The 21,229-nt window shown below is 34.2% G+C and overlaps 1 protein-coding gene across 3 annotated transcripts in view; it reads left to right on the top strand.

Moving 5' to 3' along the window:
- Positions 1-18,896, top strand: part of LOC138330034 (protein kinase C and casein kinase substrate in neurons protein 1-like) — a 36,996-nt gene extending 18,100 nt beyond the window's left edge. Inside the window, exons 5-12 of one of the 3 annotated variants that reach the window (XM_069277396.1) lie at positions 4,891-4,911; positions 9,802-9,927; positions 10,572-10,672; positions 11,161-11,281; positions 11,747-12,024; positions 13,666-13,761; positions 16,947-17,098; positions 18,088-18,896. In XM_069277396.1, the coding sequence (XP_069133497.1) occupies positions 4,891-4,911; positions 9,802-9,927; positions 10,572-10,672; positions 11,161-11,281; positions 11,747-12,024; positions 13,666-13,761; positions 16,947-17,098; positions 18,088-18,200 (1,008 nt within the window). In that variant the 3' untranslated portion in view covers positions 18,201-18,896. The remainder of the gene's footprint in view (positions 1-4,890; positions 4,912-9,801; positions 9,928-10,571; positions 10,673-11,160; positions 11,282-11,746; positions 12,025-13,665; positions 13,762-16,946; positions 17,099-18,087) is intronic. The other 2 variants (XM_069277398.1, XM_069277399.1) reach the window with 2 other exon arrangements.
- Positions 18,897-21,229: the final 2,333 nt, after the last annotated feature.

The raw sequence follows: 21,229 nt of genomic DNA, 5'->3' as shown, positions 1-21,229 counted from the left end.
TGCAACATGCAAACTCATGGAAGATTTGTTGATGAGTATATAGACAGATTGCACCATCGTAATAATTTCTACTGGCTTTATTACACTACATTCTATGGAAAATGATCCTTAGTACTTAGTACTTAAAATTAGATTTAGGGAAAAAATAGATGTTTGTTGAAGTAAAGGACCCCTATCCTGTTGTCACATTCACTTTTATACAAAAGACACAGTCTCCATAGCAACCACATCACTAGGGAGACATTGTCTCTGATTTGGGGAAATAATGATGGTTTAATGGTTCTACCACAAGTAACATTTGAGGAACAGGTTAGGTGGACTTAAATGTGAGGAATGAATGTTTAGTGAGAATACTGAAAGAAGTAAATGTATTGAAAGGAGTTTGTACGTACTTTGATGCTAATTGAAATTCTAATTTCATAGAAATGGATGTTAAACAGAGCTAAGTATCCCCAATAAGATGTCTTAATTTCATATATAGTTTTTGGCAACAATCTGATAGCCTTTTCAGCCCTACATCACTTTCAAGTGTTAGCTTGACCAATTCGGTGGCATTCTACTTGAAATCTCAAATATAATTTATACAGATGCATTTGTAAATTTGCATTTCGTTAACTCTGTAAAAGTGTCTGTAAACATATAGCGAATGAGATGTAATAACTTATTTAACCATTGTTGTTCTTTCTATCAACGTCTCGGCTCACAACCTAGATATTTATGTAGTTCGAAACAAATGTATAAACTATCATCTAACTGTCTTGTAAAACCTCATATAGACTACGCTTTAAGTGTATGGAGCCCTTATAAAAACAGGAAATTTTAATGTTTATAAGAATGTGGCTTTATTCCTGGCGGAGGGAACTAGACAACCTTTTTAGTTGTAGGTCACTGTGGCTTCTAAGTATCAAACAAACATACATTTAAATTTGCCTGGCCTTACACACCATACTATAGTAGGATGTCTCTGCACACTCGTACAATAGTAAAAAGCATATTTCAAATTCAGGGGAATTTTTAATTCACCACCAAATATGAAGTGATGTAGGGTACTCTTACGTTTATGTCAGGTAAAATTCTGTCTCAGGTGAGTTTGTGAAATCTAATCAGGAAATTTAGGGATGAGAAAGGGGTAGAATTCGATCAGCCTTTAAACTAGGAAATCTGAGACGGCAGGGATAGGCTATATGGCCGAGAGAAAACGAAGGACAATAACAATAGCGAGAACAATAGTCAGAGAATGTGGGGTGTGGACCTGTGAGATATATAGGTCAATTCACCTGTAAGATGTATAACTTAATGGGCTACATACTGTACAGGTAAACTATTCAAACCGCTCTACATTCCACACCTATTTGCTTACAATGATAATAGTATCAGACATCAGAATACTATAAACTAGCTAGGTAATGGGAATAAGGCAAAGTCTGGAATGATGAGGATATTGGTGGGCTTGTAGTAAGAATAGTACAATGTTGTGTTAACAGTGTAGGATGAGTTACTGTATAGTGGGATGAACGTATGAGGACTGCAGTGAAAACACAGTGACATTCTAATACTTAATTATCTCCCCCTAGTTTGAAACTTTACTGACATATCAGGGCAAAAGTAATCGTCAAGCCATATTAAAGTCGTGATTTTAATATTCTAGACTGGTTGTGGGTTTTAGTGCATGGGATGTTGACAGTGAGATCAATTCACAGATAGTCATGTGTAATAATATACAAAAACACCTGTTGGCATCAGGTCAAACAAACATTATTCATTTACAACAAATCTATATATGTCTTAATTTAGGAAAATAATATCAATACAATGTATTTTGTACATGTACTATATGAACTTGACAGATTTAATTTACCGTCACAGTGACTTGTATAGAGGAAAACTCCTTATCAGTAAATTTTGTTGAACTAGAGGGAGCCTGACTTAAGTTAATGCCTGAGACATGGTCTTATCCTTTAACAGAATTATTACTAATCAACAAGAGTTTGGATGAAATTCTACATCTCGATTTTTTTCACTCTTGTTATAAAGCAAAGGTCTGCAGCTAAGTTCTAGCTATATTGTCTTTATATCACACCAGTTATTGTAGAAGGTTGAATCAGGACTGCAGTCTGCTACTTTAAGCACTAGTCCGATGCCCACAACTAGTAATTTTACAGCCGGAATAGTGCCAATTGTAATGAATGAGTCCGATTGGGCTAGTAGCTCCCCATTCGATTAATATCTTTAAACGCTACATTTACAAAAGCATTGGTCAATTACATTCTTCAACTCATTTTAAGTACATTCTTTATGCAATTATTTCAGTCTGGATGCATCATTTTGTGAGAATTTGTGTTCATGAAAGCATCCAAACTGCAATTTGGGGAAAAAATTGTAGTTTTGTAAATTTAAGTGCTGAAGCAAAATGGCTGTATAATTAATTTGAACTAGTGAGTAAAGAGTTGGACTAGAAAAATTTAGTGTTTTACTAACAGGCCAAATGACTAGCAGCGAAAACTATTTAATGTCACAGACTGGGACTGTCCAGAATTATTAATGAAACATCAATGCCTAGCTTATATATTAATTTTAAGGTGTAGGGTTCAAGGGGAGATAACTATTGATATAGAATTAAGCAAGGGAATTCTGTCCAGAATGTCAAATCTTGGAAGGTTTATGTGTTAACGACAGTGTAGAATACCTGTTGTGCCAGGAGTAACATTTAACATTACCTGTATATATGTACAGATGTAAACAGACGGGGATTGTATAATGTGGTAGTGTGGGGCTACCAGTAGGTACAGGATAGGAATGTTTACATTTCTACCCTTGTACCCATCCACATCACTAATGTACTTGTTTATTATAGGGACACAGATACACATGGATGGACATTCCGATCTGGTTTTGATGAGAATACTAAAATTGCTGTTGTCAAAATTCTGATTTCATGAAACATTCTTTTGTTGATGAAAAAATTATTTTAGATTTGTATTTTGATAGAACAGCAATGTTGAATTTTTTGTAGGTTGTTACATGTTAAATGATTTGAAACTTTTATTTCCTACAACGCATTTACGGCCTGAATCCAGAAACAGATAGTTACGATTTGCTTGGTTGAACACATTGTACAGAACAATTGTATAGAGATCCATGTATTTCAGATGTGATGGTAAGAATCAGAAAGTTTTGATCGTAGAAATTCACTTCAAAATTTAATTGAAATTCTAGCACTGAAACAAGGGAACAGATCCAATTCTTTATTTTTTGAGGCAGCTAGAACTCGTAGACAGGAAATACTTCAATCACACTTGTTTGTTGATGTGCTTGTATCTACAGCCACCAGACTTTATCATATGTTTAAAGTCTGAGTACTTGCCAACAGTTTTACCCAGTGCACATAGAGACGTGTTTCCGTGACTTCCAGCAGATGAACGTTTGTTTACCTGGGAATCTATTAGCGTACACCTGTGTTACATCTATCACTTTACTCCTAAAGTGTTACTAAAAATTGCACCACTGTTAATGAGGCTTGTCGTCATGTGATGATGAGAGTGTTGTTGTTTTCTGTCCCCCATCTGGTTTGTGACATGCAAGGTATTTAGTTTATTAGTTTAACGTCCTATTAACAGCCAAGGTCATTTAAGGATGTGCCAGGTTTGTTGGTGGAGGAAAGCCTGAGTTTCCGGATAAAAACCACCGACCAGCGGTCAGTACCTGGCAACTGCCCCACATGGGATTCGAACCCGCATCCCAGAGGTGGAGGGCTTGTGGTAATATGTCAGGACATCTTAACCACTCGGCCACTGCGGCAAGGTATATGTAAATAGTCTTATATCTGCATGGAAGTCAATTCCATGACTCCAGGCAGTGTAGAAAATCTAGTGATCAATGCTAGTGTCACAAGATATAGGTACAGTTATATACCATGTGGTTTACAAATTTACCGATGTAGGTCTAGAGTACCAGTTGTTGTGGAGATTTTAAATCATATGGTAGTGAGTTGACGAGATGTATACAGATATTACACCAGCTCAGAAACTTAGCTATATTATCCCAAAGAAAAAAATGTAGGAAAGACAAAAAGAAAAGCATTTGACACATCAACAGAAAAGCATTGTGAAGTTTAAATTTGTACAAACTTTATCAGATGCATGCTGACCATTTTATTTTGAGAATTGAAGACCTACATTATGTATAAGACTAAAATTAAGTTGAATCTATATATAGAGGTCCAGACTATATTTACAATATCAGACTACATTAAAGCCTTAATAGTGTACAAATATACACGTAGAACGACTGGTCAAGCCTCTATTGTTAGTAACGCTTGACCATGAAGGAATTCTATACCTGCGACTTGGCCTACCAGGTACTGAACGGTTCTATATTGAAGCCTGTCACGAACTGACCAGGTAAACAATAGCTGGACACATTGATATACGGCTGAGAACATTATAGGTTAAGGATCCGCTACAGCTTAAATCTGGCTCATGTATTATAGGAGTCGAAATCTGAGAAGACGCCAGATTTTAAGTTCTTAGTGTGTGTGAATAATGATCAGTATTAGACCAGCTTCCATGTCCAGTGAGAAAACATATCATTCACTACATCTTTCCTAAGTTTCCTCCATCCATTTCATATCAAAACATGATTATATTACTTTATCAGAATTTATGTTATATAATCACTTACTCTCTGCTTTGCATATTCTTAATCCTCAAAGAAAAATTCATACAGAATGTACAAATAGCAATGAAATTTTACATTCTTTTATTCATAAGCAATACTGAATGAATGAATATTATATAAAGTTAAAAAAGAAAACAACAATTAATTTCTGAATTGAAGGAGAACTTGAGTTGATATTAAATCTCATGTTGTTTCTGCCTTGTATTCTTTTAGAAGCCTGTAGACCACCACACTGTAAGTAGCCAGTGAACTTCCAGTGTGTGCATGTTATATATTATAATTTAAAATCTAATTAAAACAACATCAAATTGTACACTTTGGAAGCTGTTTTTTACACTTTCAACTGTGCTGTTCTTTGAAACTTTCATATTCATTTTGGAATGCGACTGAAAATTAACAAGGATAAATTTCACAACTTGTGATATGCATGTTGTTTCTGTGTCATAATTTTCACTATTGTTGATTTTGATTAAATCAATAATTATTGGTTATTTTTATTTGTTCATATGCTTATTTTTGTTTGTTAGTTTCAAACTGTTTCCTGTTCCTTGCAAATGTTACCTAAGATTTAACCATATCAAAGTCAATGAATCCAATGTTTGGATGTATCTGTGTACCTATCTTAACTCTTCCCAGAATTTGCTTTCGTAATGCAATATGCCTTGAAACAGTTCAGCTTTATGATCTTTCTCAATTATGTAATGAGCAACTTTCTCTGTATGGCTTTCTGCTGACATTAATAATTGTCATGCATGTAAATATTGTATTATAGTCATAAAAAGACACAGCTTATCCCTGAAATACCAGCTAATGTAGTCAATTATTTTCTTGCCAAGGTCACTTCCAAGCATTTTGATATGTAGGCAATTGAGTAAAATTGTGGGAAGATATATATAAATCCTTAGTTAAATGTGTGGCAAAGTCGGGATTATTTCTTTTAAGTTAGTAATGCCATGATCGTGACCTCCAAAACAAAATGGAGACATAACAGAATGTATTGTAGATTTTTCATCAAAGTTTATTGTATTTTTACATGTTAGCTTATAGGTCATGGGGTTTATCAAGGATACATTGTATGTGTGTATTGATTCAATGCTGCTGTTTAGTATTTCTTAGTTAAATTAGAAAGTGTCAAGATTATTGATTTATAGGAATATTGATTCATTGATATCTGATATTTAGAGGTACAAGGTGTATACTTCCGAAAACCTTGATCTGTATAGTCACTAAGTAGGTCAGGTGTCTAAAGAATATTCATGGCGTTTTCTGTCTGTCAAGTAAGGTCACACCAGGGACATGTAACATATATAACAGATCTAGATCAAACCAGTTACATGTAACATCGCAGATCACCAAAGGATCATTATCGCTGTGCTGGTTTTATTTTTATTTAAATGAAATCTTTTGTTTTCCATTTTGATGTTCACAATTTCAAGGTTATATCAAAGTTGGACATTTTATATGCAAGTGCATGATAGTTGCATCAAATTGTTTCCGTAAAACTGTTATGCCATTCAGCATGCGTTTTAAGTAAAGGATCCCGTGTCTGAAAGATGTGCTAAATATTGATTATACTAATGACACTTTATTCCGTCTTTGCATATTACAGACTTACCTCCCTTGCGGGTATGTATATATCCATCGTGATGTCTTAGTTTTTTTGTGAGGGAAATTCACGTTGTATTCTCTAAACCCTTTGACGTTACGCTTGCAATCTCATGACATCACAATCATTACCTACCGCAATGGCAGATAACTGTGAAGTATGCAAGGACGGAATACAACCTATAGTTATGATATAACATATGTCCTGTCCTATTTCTTTATTGATTTTGGAGATGAGTTATGGATGATTGTGTTTATTTGGACATGATAATATGTTTTGTTCCTACTTTTGCTCTCTTATTCCATGTTTTCATTGTTACAAAGCATCAATATTGATCATTTAACATGTTCTGTATTGTTTTCAAAAGACATGTTACCCCATGCCATATATGATTATAATTCTCAATATGTTAGATAAAAAACCTTCAATATACATATTGTGTACACTTCTGTGTTATATCTTATCATTAATTAAATCTCAACATATTTATATTTATGTTCTATACAGTCCATGGCTCTTGATCTCGGAACAAGCTACTCAAGTGTACACTGGCCATGGTCAGGGTGTAGATTTCCCCTCCATACCATACCTATATATATTGAAACTTGATCAATTTGGCCATGCAACGACAGCCAAATTGTTCCTGCTTCGGAGTGAAGCTTACTGGTACAGGACCTATAGGATGTAATCAGGCAGGCTTGTGTCAGGCTTTAACAGATCTCAACAATCAATAATAGTTTGTACTGGCAGCTTCCCCTGTAGGGAGGAAACACATCTCTACAAGCTTAACCAGTTCGTTTTCAGATTATTGTCTATAGAAACAGATATAGGCAACCCAACAGGGAGGCCAAAGGCATCTGATGCTTTCTCTGCCTACTGGATATTAGTAAAACTCATGGCAAAGGTGATCAGATGTTTTCTTAATTTACTTGTTGGAGCAAATTTTCCATGGTCAATTCTTTCTTAATGTTTTTGTAGTTTTCATTGGTAAACAAAAATACGATTATTTTACCTTTGTTGTTGGAATTTTCCATCTTTAGTTTTGCTTCATTTCACTGCCCTGGTCAACATATTTTAAGGTTTTGTAGGAGTCTCAAGCTCAGAATTTTCATTTTAGTTTCAATCGTTGCGTAAGTAACACAATTAAGAAATGATTTTTGTAATTTCTTAAAGGTTATAAAAATGTTTAATCTTTAATTGTATGGACTTCTAATACACTGGATTGTTTAATTATAAAGGTTAATTAATTGGTATTGCAAATTTCCGATTTCACTAGAAGTCAATCACTGTACCACATGGGGTGGCTGTGGCTGAGTGGTTAAGATGTCCTGAAATATTACCACAAGCCCTGGCTTCCACCTCTGGGATGCAGGTTCGAATCCCATGTGATGCAGTTGCCAGGCATTGACCTCTGGTAGGTGGTTTTTCTCCGGGTACTCCAGTTTTCCTCCACCAACAAACCTGGCACGTCTTTACATGACCCGGCTTGGCTGTTAATAGGACATTCGAATAATAAAACCAAAAAATCTGTACCACATACTCACCATGTACAGGCTAGCTGTACCTAAACACCCTACCATTACAGGTATCTGTGTGGTTCTCAATTAGGGTAAAAGACATAAATATGTGTCACACAGATAGGTGTATTTATGTGCTTATAACAACCCTAAATAGCAGGTAAATCTGGAAACCTCAGGTACACTACCTTATACACACACATACTTATAGATGTGGGACCAAAAACTCACAGTTGTGCTTACATCTGATTTTCCGACCTCTGCTTAGTCTTTATGAAATGAGCTATATGTTGACATTAAAGAACAAAAAGCAAGGAAAAGGAGAAAAAACCATTGGAAACCAATAAGAAATCTGTGTTCTATGTCTTTATCCTTTTCCTTAAGTACATATTTAATGGGATAGTCTTGTATGTGGGTGACAAAAAATAACCCGACAGATCGGTGGGAACAATGAACAGTTTAGTTCCTACATCAATATGCGATTGATTATCGGCATCATTCCATAGTAATGGATAGTCTAGAAAGATGTTAGACGCCTATACATTTACTTATACGTTTATGTCCACTTCTCAGTTATATTAAACACTTCAGGTTGTTGTCCCCATGGAAGTCATGTATATATACCACACAAAATCATATTGTGTCCACATTAGAAATTGACTAAATAAGAGTTAAATATAGACAAACTACTGTTCATATTTAAAAGATATTAAATTTTAATTTATTAGCCAGACATTTTGTACTAAAATATAATCTAAAAGCAATGCCCATTGACTTAATGATCTTATATTATGTTCTGTTCTGTTGACTTGAACAAATTCTTGACACAATTGAAAATCTTTCAGCAAGTACTAACAATCATGAATGCAGTCAAAAATGTACACGATTGTCATGAACATCTGACAAAAATCTAGAACATAACATTTATCATGCATACTGTCATGTAGACATGTCTGTAGTGTTTTTGTGTTAATTAAAATACTGGAGAGAAAACCCATACTGTACACAAATTATGATAATGATAAATACATTTTCCCAAATTCAAAGCCACAGACCCCATTCCCAAAGCAGTGAGAAAAAGCCCTGAGATTAGGATTCAAATCAGGGATTTTGAAACATTTTCCAATATTCAGAAGTAAATTAGGATTATGTGTCTTATTTGATATGATATATTACCAAATGCTGTAGACAAAGTTATAGTGTCAAGCTCAGTCTGGTGAAAGTCTGAATTGTTTATGCTTGAAAACATGAAATGATAATTGCCAAATTATCTTTTATGAAGTTACTTATGCACAATTATGAATACCAGGCGACAGTTTGGCATGTGTGTTAAAGGCAAATTGCTCAATTACATATCCTCATGCATATAAACTTTGAATGCATTGGATACAAATGTTTATGAAAGTAAGACCCTGTCCCTCCATCCCCTCATTCACCCCTTTAGCATTCAGATGTCCTGTGATATATATGTAGTTAAACCCATACCTCGAGCATGAATACATTACACATCTGATGTCACTGTTATATAAGATGTAAACACTTTATCTCAACATAACATGTATATTTTGGCATTTTCTGACATTTTCTTTCCATTACATGAACCAGACTAAAAGGAAATTTTCTGCTTCAGCAATAATTGCACCGAGCAAACAAACATCTTGAATATGTTTTTGTGATAAAAAAGTTTTGCTGAGTCATCCACCATGCCTTCAGATAGAGCTACAGAGACTGTTTAGTTTATATAGACATCTGGACTTCAAAGTTAGGATGTATGGGAGCAGTACAGTTGATTATGAAAAATAAATTGTCATTTGTTAAAAAAAAACAAAAAAAACAACATATAAATATACATATATATCAGACATTATTTTGAATGGGAAGATTACGTTGATTAATATAATATAAGTATGGATATGGCAGTCAGAAAAGATTATTGATAGATAATCTAGAGACCGTTATCTAAACAACGCTTTGACGAGATGTTATTTCTGTATGTTTCAGTTAAAAAAAATTCAGGATAAATTACGGAAGTACCAAGCAGACGTAGAGCAGTCCAAAGATAAATATGAAGCCTGCCTGAACGACCTTAACAGTTACAACGCAAAGTATATAGAGGACATGACAGAGGTAATATCATCTGACCTCAAGGTCATTATCATCTGACCTCAAGGTCATGTCTGAAGACCACTCAAATATGGGCTTTTCAATAAACCTTGACACTGATAAAAATGGAGTACATGTATTTGATTGATTTATCTTAGCCTAAAAATGTGTCAAATGAAAAACCCTGACATATATTACATTGGTAGTTTTCATGGAAGAAGTTTAAAATGGGGATTATCAGATTGTCAGACTTCAAATTGTGGGTTATCCACCATTGGATATTACAGAGTTATCTGCCCCTGTGGGTAGGTATTGGGGCCTGGCACCATAAAACTATTCCTAGACAGATTTTTTACTCAAGTATATGATTTTTATAGACTTGAGTGAAAAATGTATCGAAATTTTAAGGGTGCCGGGCCCAGATCTTGCAGTTTTTTTTCTCTGCAAAAGATAATGTTACTTTCACATATCTACCCAAAGGACAGGTAAATCTAAAAATCCAAATACAGTATACTGGATCAGAGGTATAAGGTATACTTCAGATACAAGTTACATAGTGCATGATGATGGCATGTATAATCCAAGCACATTTGTAGTTAGTTAGGGCTAAAATGCTAGCCTGTTTCATTATTCATTGTTTTGTTTTTTTTTTTAATTATTTTTACAAGGTTTTTGAAAAGTGTCAACATTTCGAACGAGAAAGAATGGAATTTTTCAAGAAAACAATGTTTGTACTTCACGAGTGTCTGGATCTGTCATCAGAAACAAGGTATTTTACAAAAATACATACCTATATTTATTGGAACTACATACACGTTGTATAGACAAAGATGTATTTATTGGAGCTACATAGTATTTGACATCAAGCGATCTAGTTGTTATATCATTGAAGAAGTTCTAGTGTCACATATTAATTGGTTGTAAAGGTATTTTCCACTATATTAAGGTATATATTGAAGTATGATGTAAGTTTTCTCCCTTAAAATTAAACTAGTATTAATAGATACTGTATTATAATTATCATAGTTGTCTTTAAAGTCCACCCAAAGGACAAAGAAAAAAAATGTCTTCATGCAAAGTAATATTTATACACAGGTCAAATTGTGTTGAAATAGACTTTTGGAGACCCGAAGAAAGTGACATAAATCTGGTGATTGTTATACACAGGTGATCAGTGTATTGATTAGTACATTTTCCATCGTTAAACATAATAATGTTGTTACAGATTCCTTGCTGACTTGTTGTTGTGTGTTGTAGATTTTCCAGACTGTACTCGGACCTACATGACACCATCAGTAAGGCAGACTCGGACAGTGACTTGGCCTGGTGGTCCCAGAAGAGTGGTGCTGACATGCCCATGAACTGGCCCACATTTGAGGTAAAACCAGTCAGATATCATATTGTGCAGTCTTCAGATATAGGACTTGCACTGTGTTTTATCTACATGATGGGACACAGAGTTATAGCACCAGTTTCAATGGCAAAAAACACCTTACTTTACTTACTCCTGCCATGAAATGATGTCCCGTTACACAACATCCTGCTATCATATATCGGTGGTAATATTTAGTTATTGTAGACATTTCTCAGTGTCCAAATTTATCAAACTTTTTATTTACCAATACGTGTATCAGCTTTTTAACAAGGTAAAAAAAATTCTCTTGAAATTTAGCTTGTTAAAAGTCTGCGAAGATTATTCCATTTCTTGTAGAGTAATGTCCACAATATGTCATAGATTCACCATTGCTTTATTAATCTCACATGTCCCTCTTCAGAAAAACTTGTTGATATAATCAACATATTCATATTCTTATAATAAGAAGCGGTCTTATTTTACGTCCAGGAATATTCTCCTGACCTGGCAAACATATCAAAGAAGGAGAAGAAGTCCCAGCTTGGTGGCGATGGTATAACGATCACCAGTATACGGCACAAAGGCGATGCATATACCCCATCTACTACAGATTCTAACACCTACAACAACACACCATCGCCCCGAGCTTCACGTATCTCCAACACTTCCACGACTAACAGCGATTCTCATCAACGTGACTCCGTGCCATCACAACCGGAGCCTAGCTATAACAGTAATGTTGTGGAGACGCAGGTGGATGTCAGCAGGTTAGTGGAATAGTATTATATATATATAGGGAAGGTTATGGGATATGGTGTATCTGAGTGGGGAAAGAGGTGGGCATCAACAGCAGTATGACAGTAGGATATTGTACTATATATATATATATAGGGAAGGTTATGGGATATGGTGTATCTGAGTGGGGAAAGAGGTGGGCATCAACAGCAGTATGACAGTAGGATATTGTACTATATATATATAGGGAAGGTTATGGGATATGGTGTATCTGAGTGGGGAAAGAGGTGGGCATCAATAGGGCAGTATGACGGTGGGATATTGTATATAGATATGGAAGGTTATGGGATATGGTGTATCTGAGTGGGGAAAGAGGTGGGCATCAACAGGGCAGTATGGCAATGGGATATTTTACTATATATAGATAGGGAAGGTTATGGGATATGGTGTATCTGAGTCGGGAAAGAGGTGGGCATCAAAAGGGCAGTATGGCGATGGGATAGTATATGTGTAGGGACAGGTGGATAGGTCAGTATAACGGTGGGGTAGTTTAATGATATATAGGGTTATATATAGGGACAGTAACAGTTGTGGGTTGAGGTGGTATGACAAGTGGGGACTGGACTGGGGGTGAGGGCAGAGGTGGACGTCAGCAGGTCAATTTATGACAGTGAGATAGTATTATATGTATTATAGGTTAGCATGAGGGTAGTATGATATATGAGAAGGGTTCTGAAAGTGAGGCTAGAGGATGTTGGGGGAGGGAGGCGGGTTAAGATGAAAATTGAGGGTAAAACATTATGACTTTGGTATTGTTAGGTGAGTTGTTTATACTTAGAGGAAATTGATGATTGTAGAAATATACTTTTAGGAAGGCTGTGTTCAGCGTGAAGGAATTCAGAGCAACAGGGGATTGTTATGTTTTTGGGAAACAAAAGTAAAATTGGAAGATACAAAGGGCACAAACTTTCCTAGTGATGGGGTATTAAATGATTTGCTACTGAAACAGCATAGTTTGGGGTGTGATGGATTGAATTTCAAACTCGGGTTTATAGTGTACTATAGGGCATAATTGCTGTAGTACAAAATATGGTTTTTGTTTCTGGTTCAATAGGAGTTAAGGTACATTGTAATGCCCCTGTTGTACAGTTGGAGAGGAGGGGATGTTTCCATATATCTTGTCTGTGTTATCTTGTCTCATCATATGTCCAGTACCTAATTTTATGGAGACAGAAGCATTTATGCAGTTTCTCTTTTGATGCAACATTGAAGCAGAAAACGTTCCAAGGGAGATAACTCTTATAAGAAATATTTCGATAAAAAGTGGAGTTGTTTTTTCAGTCCATTTGACTTTTGGAGTCAGATCCCAATGTATGTATAATAGATGATTCTATGTATGTTTGATTAGTGATATTATTTTGATTTCCTGATTTTTGTTTGGAGGTAAATTCTGTAGTGTTGTTGTACCTGTAGGACGGTTTATTATTGTATTAGTGTCATTCTGTTACATACATGATTTTAAATTTGACACTGTTATGATGATTACGTTGTTTTAATTGCCCTGAATGAACTATTACTTTATTTTTTATTATTTTATTTTTGATATAACCTTTTATTTACTTTTAATGTCCCAACACCTGTGCAATTACGATTTCTCACTTCCAATCTACCAGGAAAAAGTCTTATGACAAGAAATTAAATCCGTTCGGTTCAGATGATGATGATGAAGAAGAAGAGCAGCTCTCGAGTAAAACGCCAATCAAACAAAAGTAACAAGTCTAGACTGAATGTGCCTTTGTTTATTGCATCAGGGAACCGTTCTGAATGGGCTTTTTTATCCTCTGTTTAGCATCCCTCACTTTGTTATCTTAATGCATTTTGCCCACGAATGTTTTAATTGAATATATCTGAATGTTTATGGTTTATTTCATTACCAAAGATGAACTTCACTTGATAACTTCAGCTTTAAAGTAAAAGTAAACTGGTGATACATGTTAACGTGACGGATGTTTATTGAAACTACCAAGAAAACCAACAGATATGACCAGTTTTGAGATAAGAAAGTCTAATACTAAGATCTTGGTGATTCAGTAACTTTTTATTTTAGCAAATGAGGTTCATCTTTGAAATATTTATACATTTCCTTTTCAATTTTAGAGAATGTTGATTGCATTTTTGATTTAGTTCATGTACAAAAGATAAGATGTTTGTATTCTTTAATGAAGATGATAAAAGTATATACAGTCGAAACTCGTTATCTAATGACATGACGTTTGAGTCAAATTCCGGATGAGCCAAATTATATTTTTTTTGAATTTCGAGATAACGAGTTTCGACTGTATTTCCCTTAGAGCTACAAACATACAATGAATTTTACTGAAGATTTTCTGTTCTTCTTTAATCTAAAAATAGATTTTAAAGAAAGTCGTTACAAATATTCATGGGTAATTTTATTGCTGAAAAATCAGCAGAACTATAAGTAAATGACCAGTGCTATTGAGTTAAGGAATTACATCTTAAACAGTTTAATATTAATTGGTTGTCCATGTCAAATAAATACAAACATCAGATGTCTTTCATGTATAAGTAAACAAGGGTACATACTTCAGAGTATATATAAACTGTGGGTTCTACTTAGGCCCAAGTTGATAAAGTCTACCAACAGCTCTTACTAATTAAAGCTCAAAAATAGAACAAGAAGTCAAAGAGTTAATTATTCAGATTTTATTTAATTAGTGAAAGTAAAAAGAACTGTATGAACAGGTTACTACAGAATCCTCATGAGTTGTCTTAAATTTTATCAGAACATTTCCAATTTAACAGAATCCCTTAGCTTCAGTCCAAGTAGAGAGTATCTATGTTTTACCCTTGTCTATATAAAAGTAATAATAGACACTGAAAACAAACTTATTTTCATGTGCAATAAAATCTAGGCTACTTTATCAGTAATTTCGGATTACATTTTTGGAAAATGATTACATATATTTGAGAATGAGAGAGAAAGAGAGGGAAAAAAAAGAGAGAAAAAAAGAGAAAAAAAAATCTACAATTGCACTTTTTGATTTTAGATTGCAAAAATAATTTAATTGCCATTAAAAAGATGTTAGGCATGAAAATTCTAAATGAAGTTGCCTTGAAAATAAGTTTTATGTACGATAAATTTCATAGAGCAGCCTTATACAATATGCAATATCTCTTACATCCATTCTATTAGAATTAATATTACAATCATTGTAGACTGTAGCTTGAAACCACAGAATTGTCTCTTTATAGAGACATATACTGAAGAGTATTTATCTGAAACATTGTATGCAATACCTATTACAATATATAACTATAATGTCGTCACTTGGTTTCTTTCATGGCCCTACTCTGTTGTAGCATATTTATGCATCATGTGTTTCAAAGTATACAAATATTAGATGGACTATAGTATTGAACTATATCTTTATTTTCATTGATAATTTTTTAGCTCACCTAGCTTGCCGTGAGTTTATGTCATGGCTTGCGTCTGTCCGTCGTCCGTCCGTCAACATTTCCTTTAAATTGTTACTAGTCATGAGTTCTGCATGGATTTTAACCAATTTTCCTTGGGGGAAGGGGAACAGAACTTGTATAAATTTTGGCTCTGACCCCCCGGGGGCAGGAGGGGCGGGGCCCAATAGGGGAATTAGAGGTAAATATTAAAATTCCTACAGAAAAGAAATAATGAACCTGTATTCAGAACATTACTTGGCATTACAAACCAGGTGAGCGATACAGGCCCTCTGGGCCTCTTGTTTTAAGTATACTGTTAACATGTGATAAGCTGATACTACAAAAACTGTAAAGTGTTTCCATAAGAGTCGATACTTAGAAATGGAAGGAATAGAAACACTATCACTGATAGCTTACTTTATTCTTGTGTACATGCGAGCCCTATCACCTAAATTTGCCACTAATACCTGAAACTTGGTAATTTATGTAAGGTAAATACCATGTACCAAAGGTAGGTTACTGTAACCTACAGTTTAACATTAGATCTGATACATTGATGTAAAAAAAATGACGGGCGTTTTGTCTCTTCTAAATGTGACATAAACCTTTTCATTGTATTAACAACATGTAGTTGTGAAGGTACAGCTATGGTGATACTGTATTTTACCACATAATTAGCCATGCCCCTATTCAGGCATGCCAATTTACAATGTACAACAGAAAATCAATCGAGCTGCTTGGCCTGTTAAATTGACAGCTATCTAGCTATCATTTTATGTTAAGTAGTACATATTTGTAATGATAGTTGGTACTAAGATTTAGGTGAATGTTGAGAGGTATATCCTTAGTTTTAAACACAACCTGCATGATAGCTCCAATATTTCCCTGTTCTATTATCTGTATATTAATGCTAAGGAGGTATATATACTAACAATAAACTTTCTCTGATAATGATGACGAAATGGTGGGTACTACAAACACAACAATGAATGTATACTCTGTATGTTTGCTGAGTATTCATAAGTTGCTTATTGCTAATCTTATGCTTGTTGAAAACAAAGTTGTTAAGCTTAAACTTTCAAGTGCATCATTGTAACTATGGCTTTTTGAATGACAGTGTGCCAACATGTGTTACATGCTTTGTAGATTGGGTTATCTACATATAAAGTAACCTGACTATAGTGTTGGAATATCTGTTGTAACTTTGATTGAACAAAACTATTCGATAAAAATCACAAAGAGTTTTAAAAAGTAGGTTTTGGTGGGACTTAAGTACTAAATAAGATTGATTCTAAACACCATACGTATAAGGTCAGTATCATTCAGATGCTTGTTTCTAGGTGTTTTTATTCTGAATCATTTAGATGTTTGATTCTCAGTCCTTATTATTAATCATAAGGATGCTTGACTTTCAATGCCACCAGTTTGCACCAATGTTTTTCTTCCCATTCTTGATTTTCCATGTTATGTTGATCAGAGTCCCGGAGCCAGTGAGATCAGAACCAGCCGAACCGGCTAATCCATTTGGAGAGGATGAGGAGGAGGGTGTGGACTGTAATATACTGATGGAGGTTCTGTATGATTACATACCCAAGACGGAGGATGATGACGAGCTTACTCTGGCAGTAGGTAAGTGGAACTCCTATAGACAAGTTCCCTTAAGGAAACGTCTCTAATCACAGCCTTCTGTAGTGGACTTAGCTGGCATACTGATACAGTGAAATCTTGTTCTAGTGAAGTCTGCTGGACTTTGGTCAAAGTTTGAGTTATATAAAACTTTGGGTTGCTTGTTTTTGATAGACATTAAAAGTTTGTTGTGGACTAACCAAATACTTCTTATAAATAATTGAAGCATTGGAAAATTAGTAATTTTACTGTATCTGAACTCGCTTACACATTGAAATCCTTATTTTAATGAGTCTGCTTTTAAAACATGTGATGCCACTAAAGGTTTTGACTCTGCAGAGCTAGTTGCGATTTTACAAAGAAAATAAAGGTATACATGTAAATATACATCCTAGGTTCCAAGTATAAATCTCACATAGGTTATTTTACCTCTTGGTACTGAAATCACAGAATTATCAATAACTCTTAATTTGATTGGGTCTGCCAAACATAAAGCTGGAAATCTTGTCCAATTAGCAAGACTGTTAGAACAGACACCGCATATTGTTGTGGTAACTGTCATCTTTTCTGTCCATATTGTCTGTACTATTTTTGGTTTGTCTTAACAAGAGTGCAGATAGCTTACATGCTTATTGATTGGTAGATACCTATATGAGTATGTATATTAGAACTATAGTAAATGTGGCCTGTGTACCCAGAGGTTAAGTTAATGTCTGTGTGAATTACACCATGCGTGGGTTTCGAGATCCCAAAACGACGTGAGTAAGTTACTATTTACCGTGGATTAGTCCCAACTTCCGGTGATTATGACGTCGTCATTTGACGTGAGTTTCCTGACATCATAATCACCGGAATCACCGGTGATCGCATGTATTTGTGACAATTTACTCCGTTTGATCTGACAGATCGTAAGTGTTATCTATTAGATTAACTTCAGCAAAATCATAATTCATGAATGATTGGTAACATTTGATATTTTGCTTTCTGTTTAGGTGAAAGATTCTACAAGATCAAGATGGAGGATGAGCTGGGATGGTGTAAGGGGAGAAAAGCAGACGGTTCTGAGGGTTTGTTCCCGGCACAGTACGCCAAGGAAGTATCCTAACATGTCAGACTTCCCAGGATTCATACAGAGTGTACTCCAGACATGGGGAGCTCATATCACTACAAAATACAAACGAACTCATTTTATGCAAGATTGATGGATTTATTAAATTTCAGATTTGCATTGTTCTGGCTCCTTCCAAGCTCTACTGTAAGATCTGGAAGAAATCTTCAGAAATGATCTCTCCCCTACCTTAATAAGTCTGGTGATTCTAAAGGTAAACTGAGGTTCAGAATAGTGTGTCACTTAAGTTATTTGAAAGAAAATCAACCAGATTTAGGGGATTCATTTCATAAAAGGTCAATCTTTAAAACTTGATGTCGCTAGTGATTTATATTAATATTAAAACTTAAATATTTAGAATAAAAGTTGTGATGACTTTTATCAACTTTACCTTTGGGGTATAAATTGAAAAATATTATTTAAATATGGAAGGTATTAATTATTGTATATACGTAAAAAAAAATCAAAAAGTCCTGTAATCTCAATATATAAGTTTTATACACAGTTTCATTATATACTGCATATTAAAGTACTGTGTTATGCTTTTCTAGAAAAATAAATCTCATTTTGATGAGACGAGATCATTGTTGGATAGTTGAGTCATATAACATAATGTAAAAGTTTTTTAAATGAAAAAAAAAAAACCAAATGAAAAGTAAATAATAAACACAGCGACATAATTTTGATATGACATGCAGAAAACAAATAAGAAGTTCAACTCATATTTTCAAGTGTTAACTCATAGATAGTAAAGTTATTAGTATTCATGAAAAATTCTCAAGATTTAGAGTATTGTAGATTCTGAAAGTTTTTGGAGTTTCTTCCCTACCCTTGGTAGTTACCTCCCTTGGTATTACCTCCCCTGATATAGTCTTTCTTTGTAAGGAATTTCTGTATAACACTAGCAGCGAGGAAGGAAGAGCTTACTTCTGTGAAGTATTTTAAGAATGATGACGAGTTATATAATATGATCTTGGTGTGGATGTTTATGTGGTGACTACCACCACACCATGCTAAAGATCAGTAAAAGCATGCATTTAAATATGAGAACCAAAATATTCAACAGACAAATGTTTAATGACATTATCATATAATAACCTAAATACAATAGTTGTTTTCATAAATCAAAGATTTAGAGTAATTTGTTTTTCATCAATCCAAATGAAAACTTGATTTTTCTGAAATTTTCATTAATTGTTTAATGCTTTCCGAGAAGAAAAAAAGTCTGTCACAAAATTTGATATTCATATAAATTAGCTCTTAATTGGTTTATACCTGATACATAATTATATATGTATGTTAGATTAATTCATAGAAAGAAACAATACTCATTTGTTCATCTCACTTTTGACCATTCCATATATAAAATAGATCTGTATAATGTTCGACTTGTTGAGGATTACTTTATGGAAGATAATGTACTGATAGAAAGATTACAGTTGCATGATTTGATGCTGTGTTCTCTTGCTCACTAGGTTCGCTATTCTTTCTTCTCAATTTCCAATTATCATGAGAAATATGTATCAAACTTTCCCTATGGTCGAATGTACATAAGATTAAAAAAGTGATATAAGATTCACAGCATTAGGTTGTTAGCTGTAATGTGATGTGAATGCTTAGAAAATCTTAGTGGAACAAAACAGTATGTTTGATAAATAGATAGTCATATAGATACTTGTATCATTATTCAGTCAATTTAAAGTTAATGTATAGTTATTTCAATGGTATATTGTACTCATGTAATGTGCACACACCCATATAAATATAGAATCTTGCCAAAGTTACTTGTATTACAAGTTTATATTTAAAAATTCAAACAAACAAAGTGATGCAATTTTTTTGATGAAAATGAAACTTGTTTTATTATCTTTAAATGGAGGGAAATTTGGTTGAGGCAACAGAATGGCATATTAAGTCTTGAACAGATCCAAATGTATATAGTCATGAGATACTATTGTTTAAAAGTCTGTGAACCCAGTACACGATAGTGTTCCTTCTACCTCTAATCCACACATACACTTTATTTGTACCTTTGCACCAATATATGTTGCACCTTTAAATGTTAAGATGATTATGTCCAGGAAGATCCTTTTCATTTCAGTTCCTTTTTCACCCTGGGCTGGTCCAAGGGTTATCTCCCTCTGTCCAAGTATCCACTTCATTTCTATCATTACCAGTCAGATTAAAATGCAGATCCTGAACCTCACTCTGCTACATAGCAGATTTGTAGAGTTATACATTTTAATAACCTTCACACTCTGATGCTATGCTCTTCAGGGACATAATCTACGCTGTCTTTAGTATCTATGATATCGCCTGCATCGGGCAACATGTAATTTTTGTCTCCAACCAGCAGTAATTATAGGCTATTTGAAATGAAATGAATTGGAACACAGAAAGATTGCACGCTTCAAAAGTGTTTTAACACCCAACGTTCATACCAGAAGATCTTAGAAGATAGGAAGCTTTAATAGATATCAGTTTCCTTTTTGTAACAGAGTGAGAATTAGAATCTGCACTTTACTCTTATCCTATACTGTGATTGCAGTTGCTTGGCAACCAGAATATGTTCCCAACATTTAAGGTTTACATAAGTTTTGATACCTATGCCTACTTAATGTAATTACCTGTAATTAACTTAATCAATTCATATTTTTATGCACAAATTTAACTGTACCTGTTCGTTTGTATTCAGCAGCACATTGAAAATGACGACTGTTTCAGAGATATCTATTTTGTAGATAGACATACAATATTTTTCTAGTGTATAGTCAGTGTAAAACCTTTGTTTCAGGAGTGGCTTAGTAATCGTATAGCTTTATTGGTATTCCTGTTCAAATAATTTTTGGCTGTTTTATTCGAAAAAAAGAGAGTTTTATGTATAAAAAAATTTATATGAATAGATTATGAAATAGCTTTGTTGTCATTCCCATAAGACTACTTAGACTGTGTTATAAGAAAAGATCGATGTGCATTTAGTAATGAGATAGCATTGTTGTAATTGCTACATTATTTGGCCGTGTTTT

Source organism: Argopecten irradians, chromosome 8, assembly GCF_041381155.1.
Source record: "Argopecten irradians isolate NY chromosome 8, Ai_NY, whole genome shotgun sequence".
Lineage (NCBI taxonomy): Eukaryota > Metazoa > Mollusca > Bivalvia > Pectinida > Pectinidae > Argopecten > Argopecten irradians.
The sequence above is the reverse complement of the archived record's forward strand: the minus strand, read 5'-3'. Positions and strand labels throughout refer to the sequence as shown.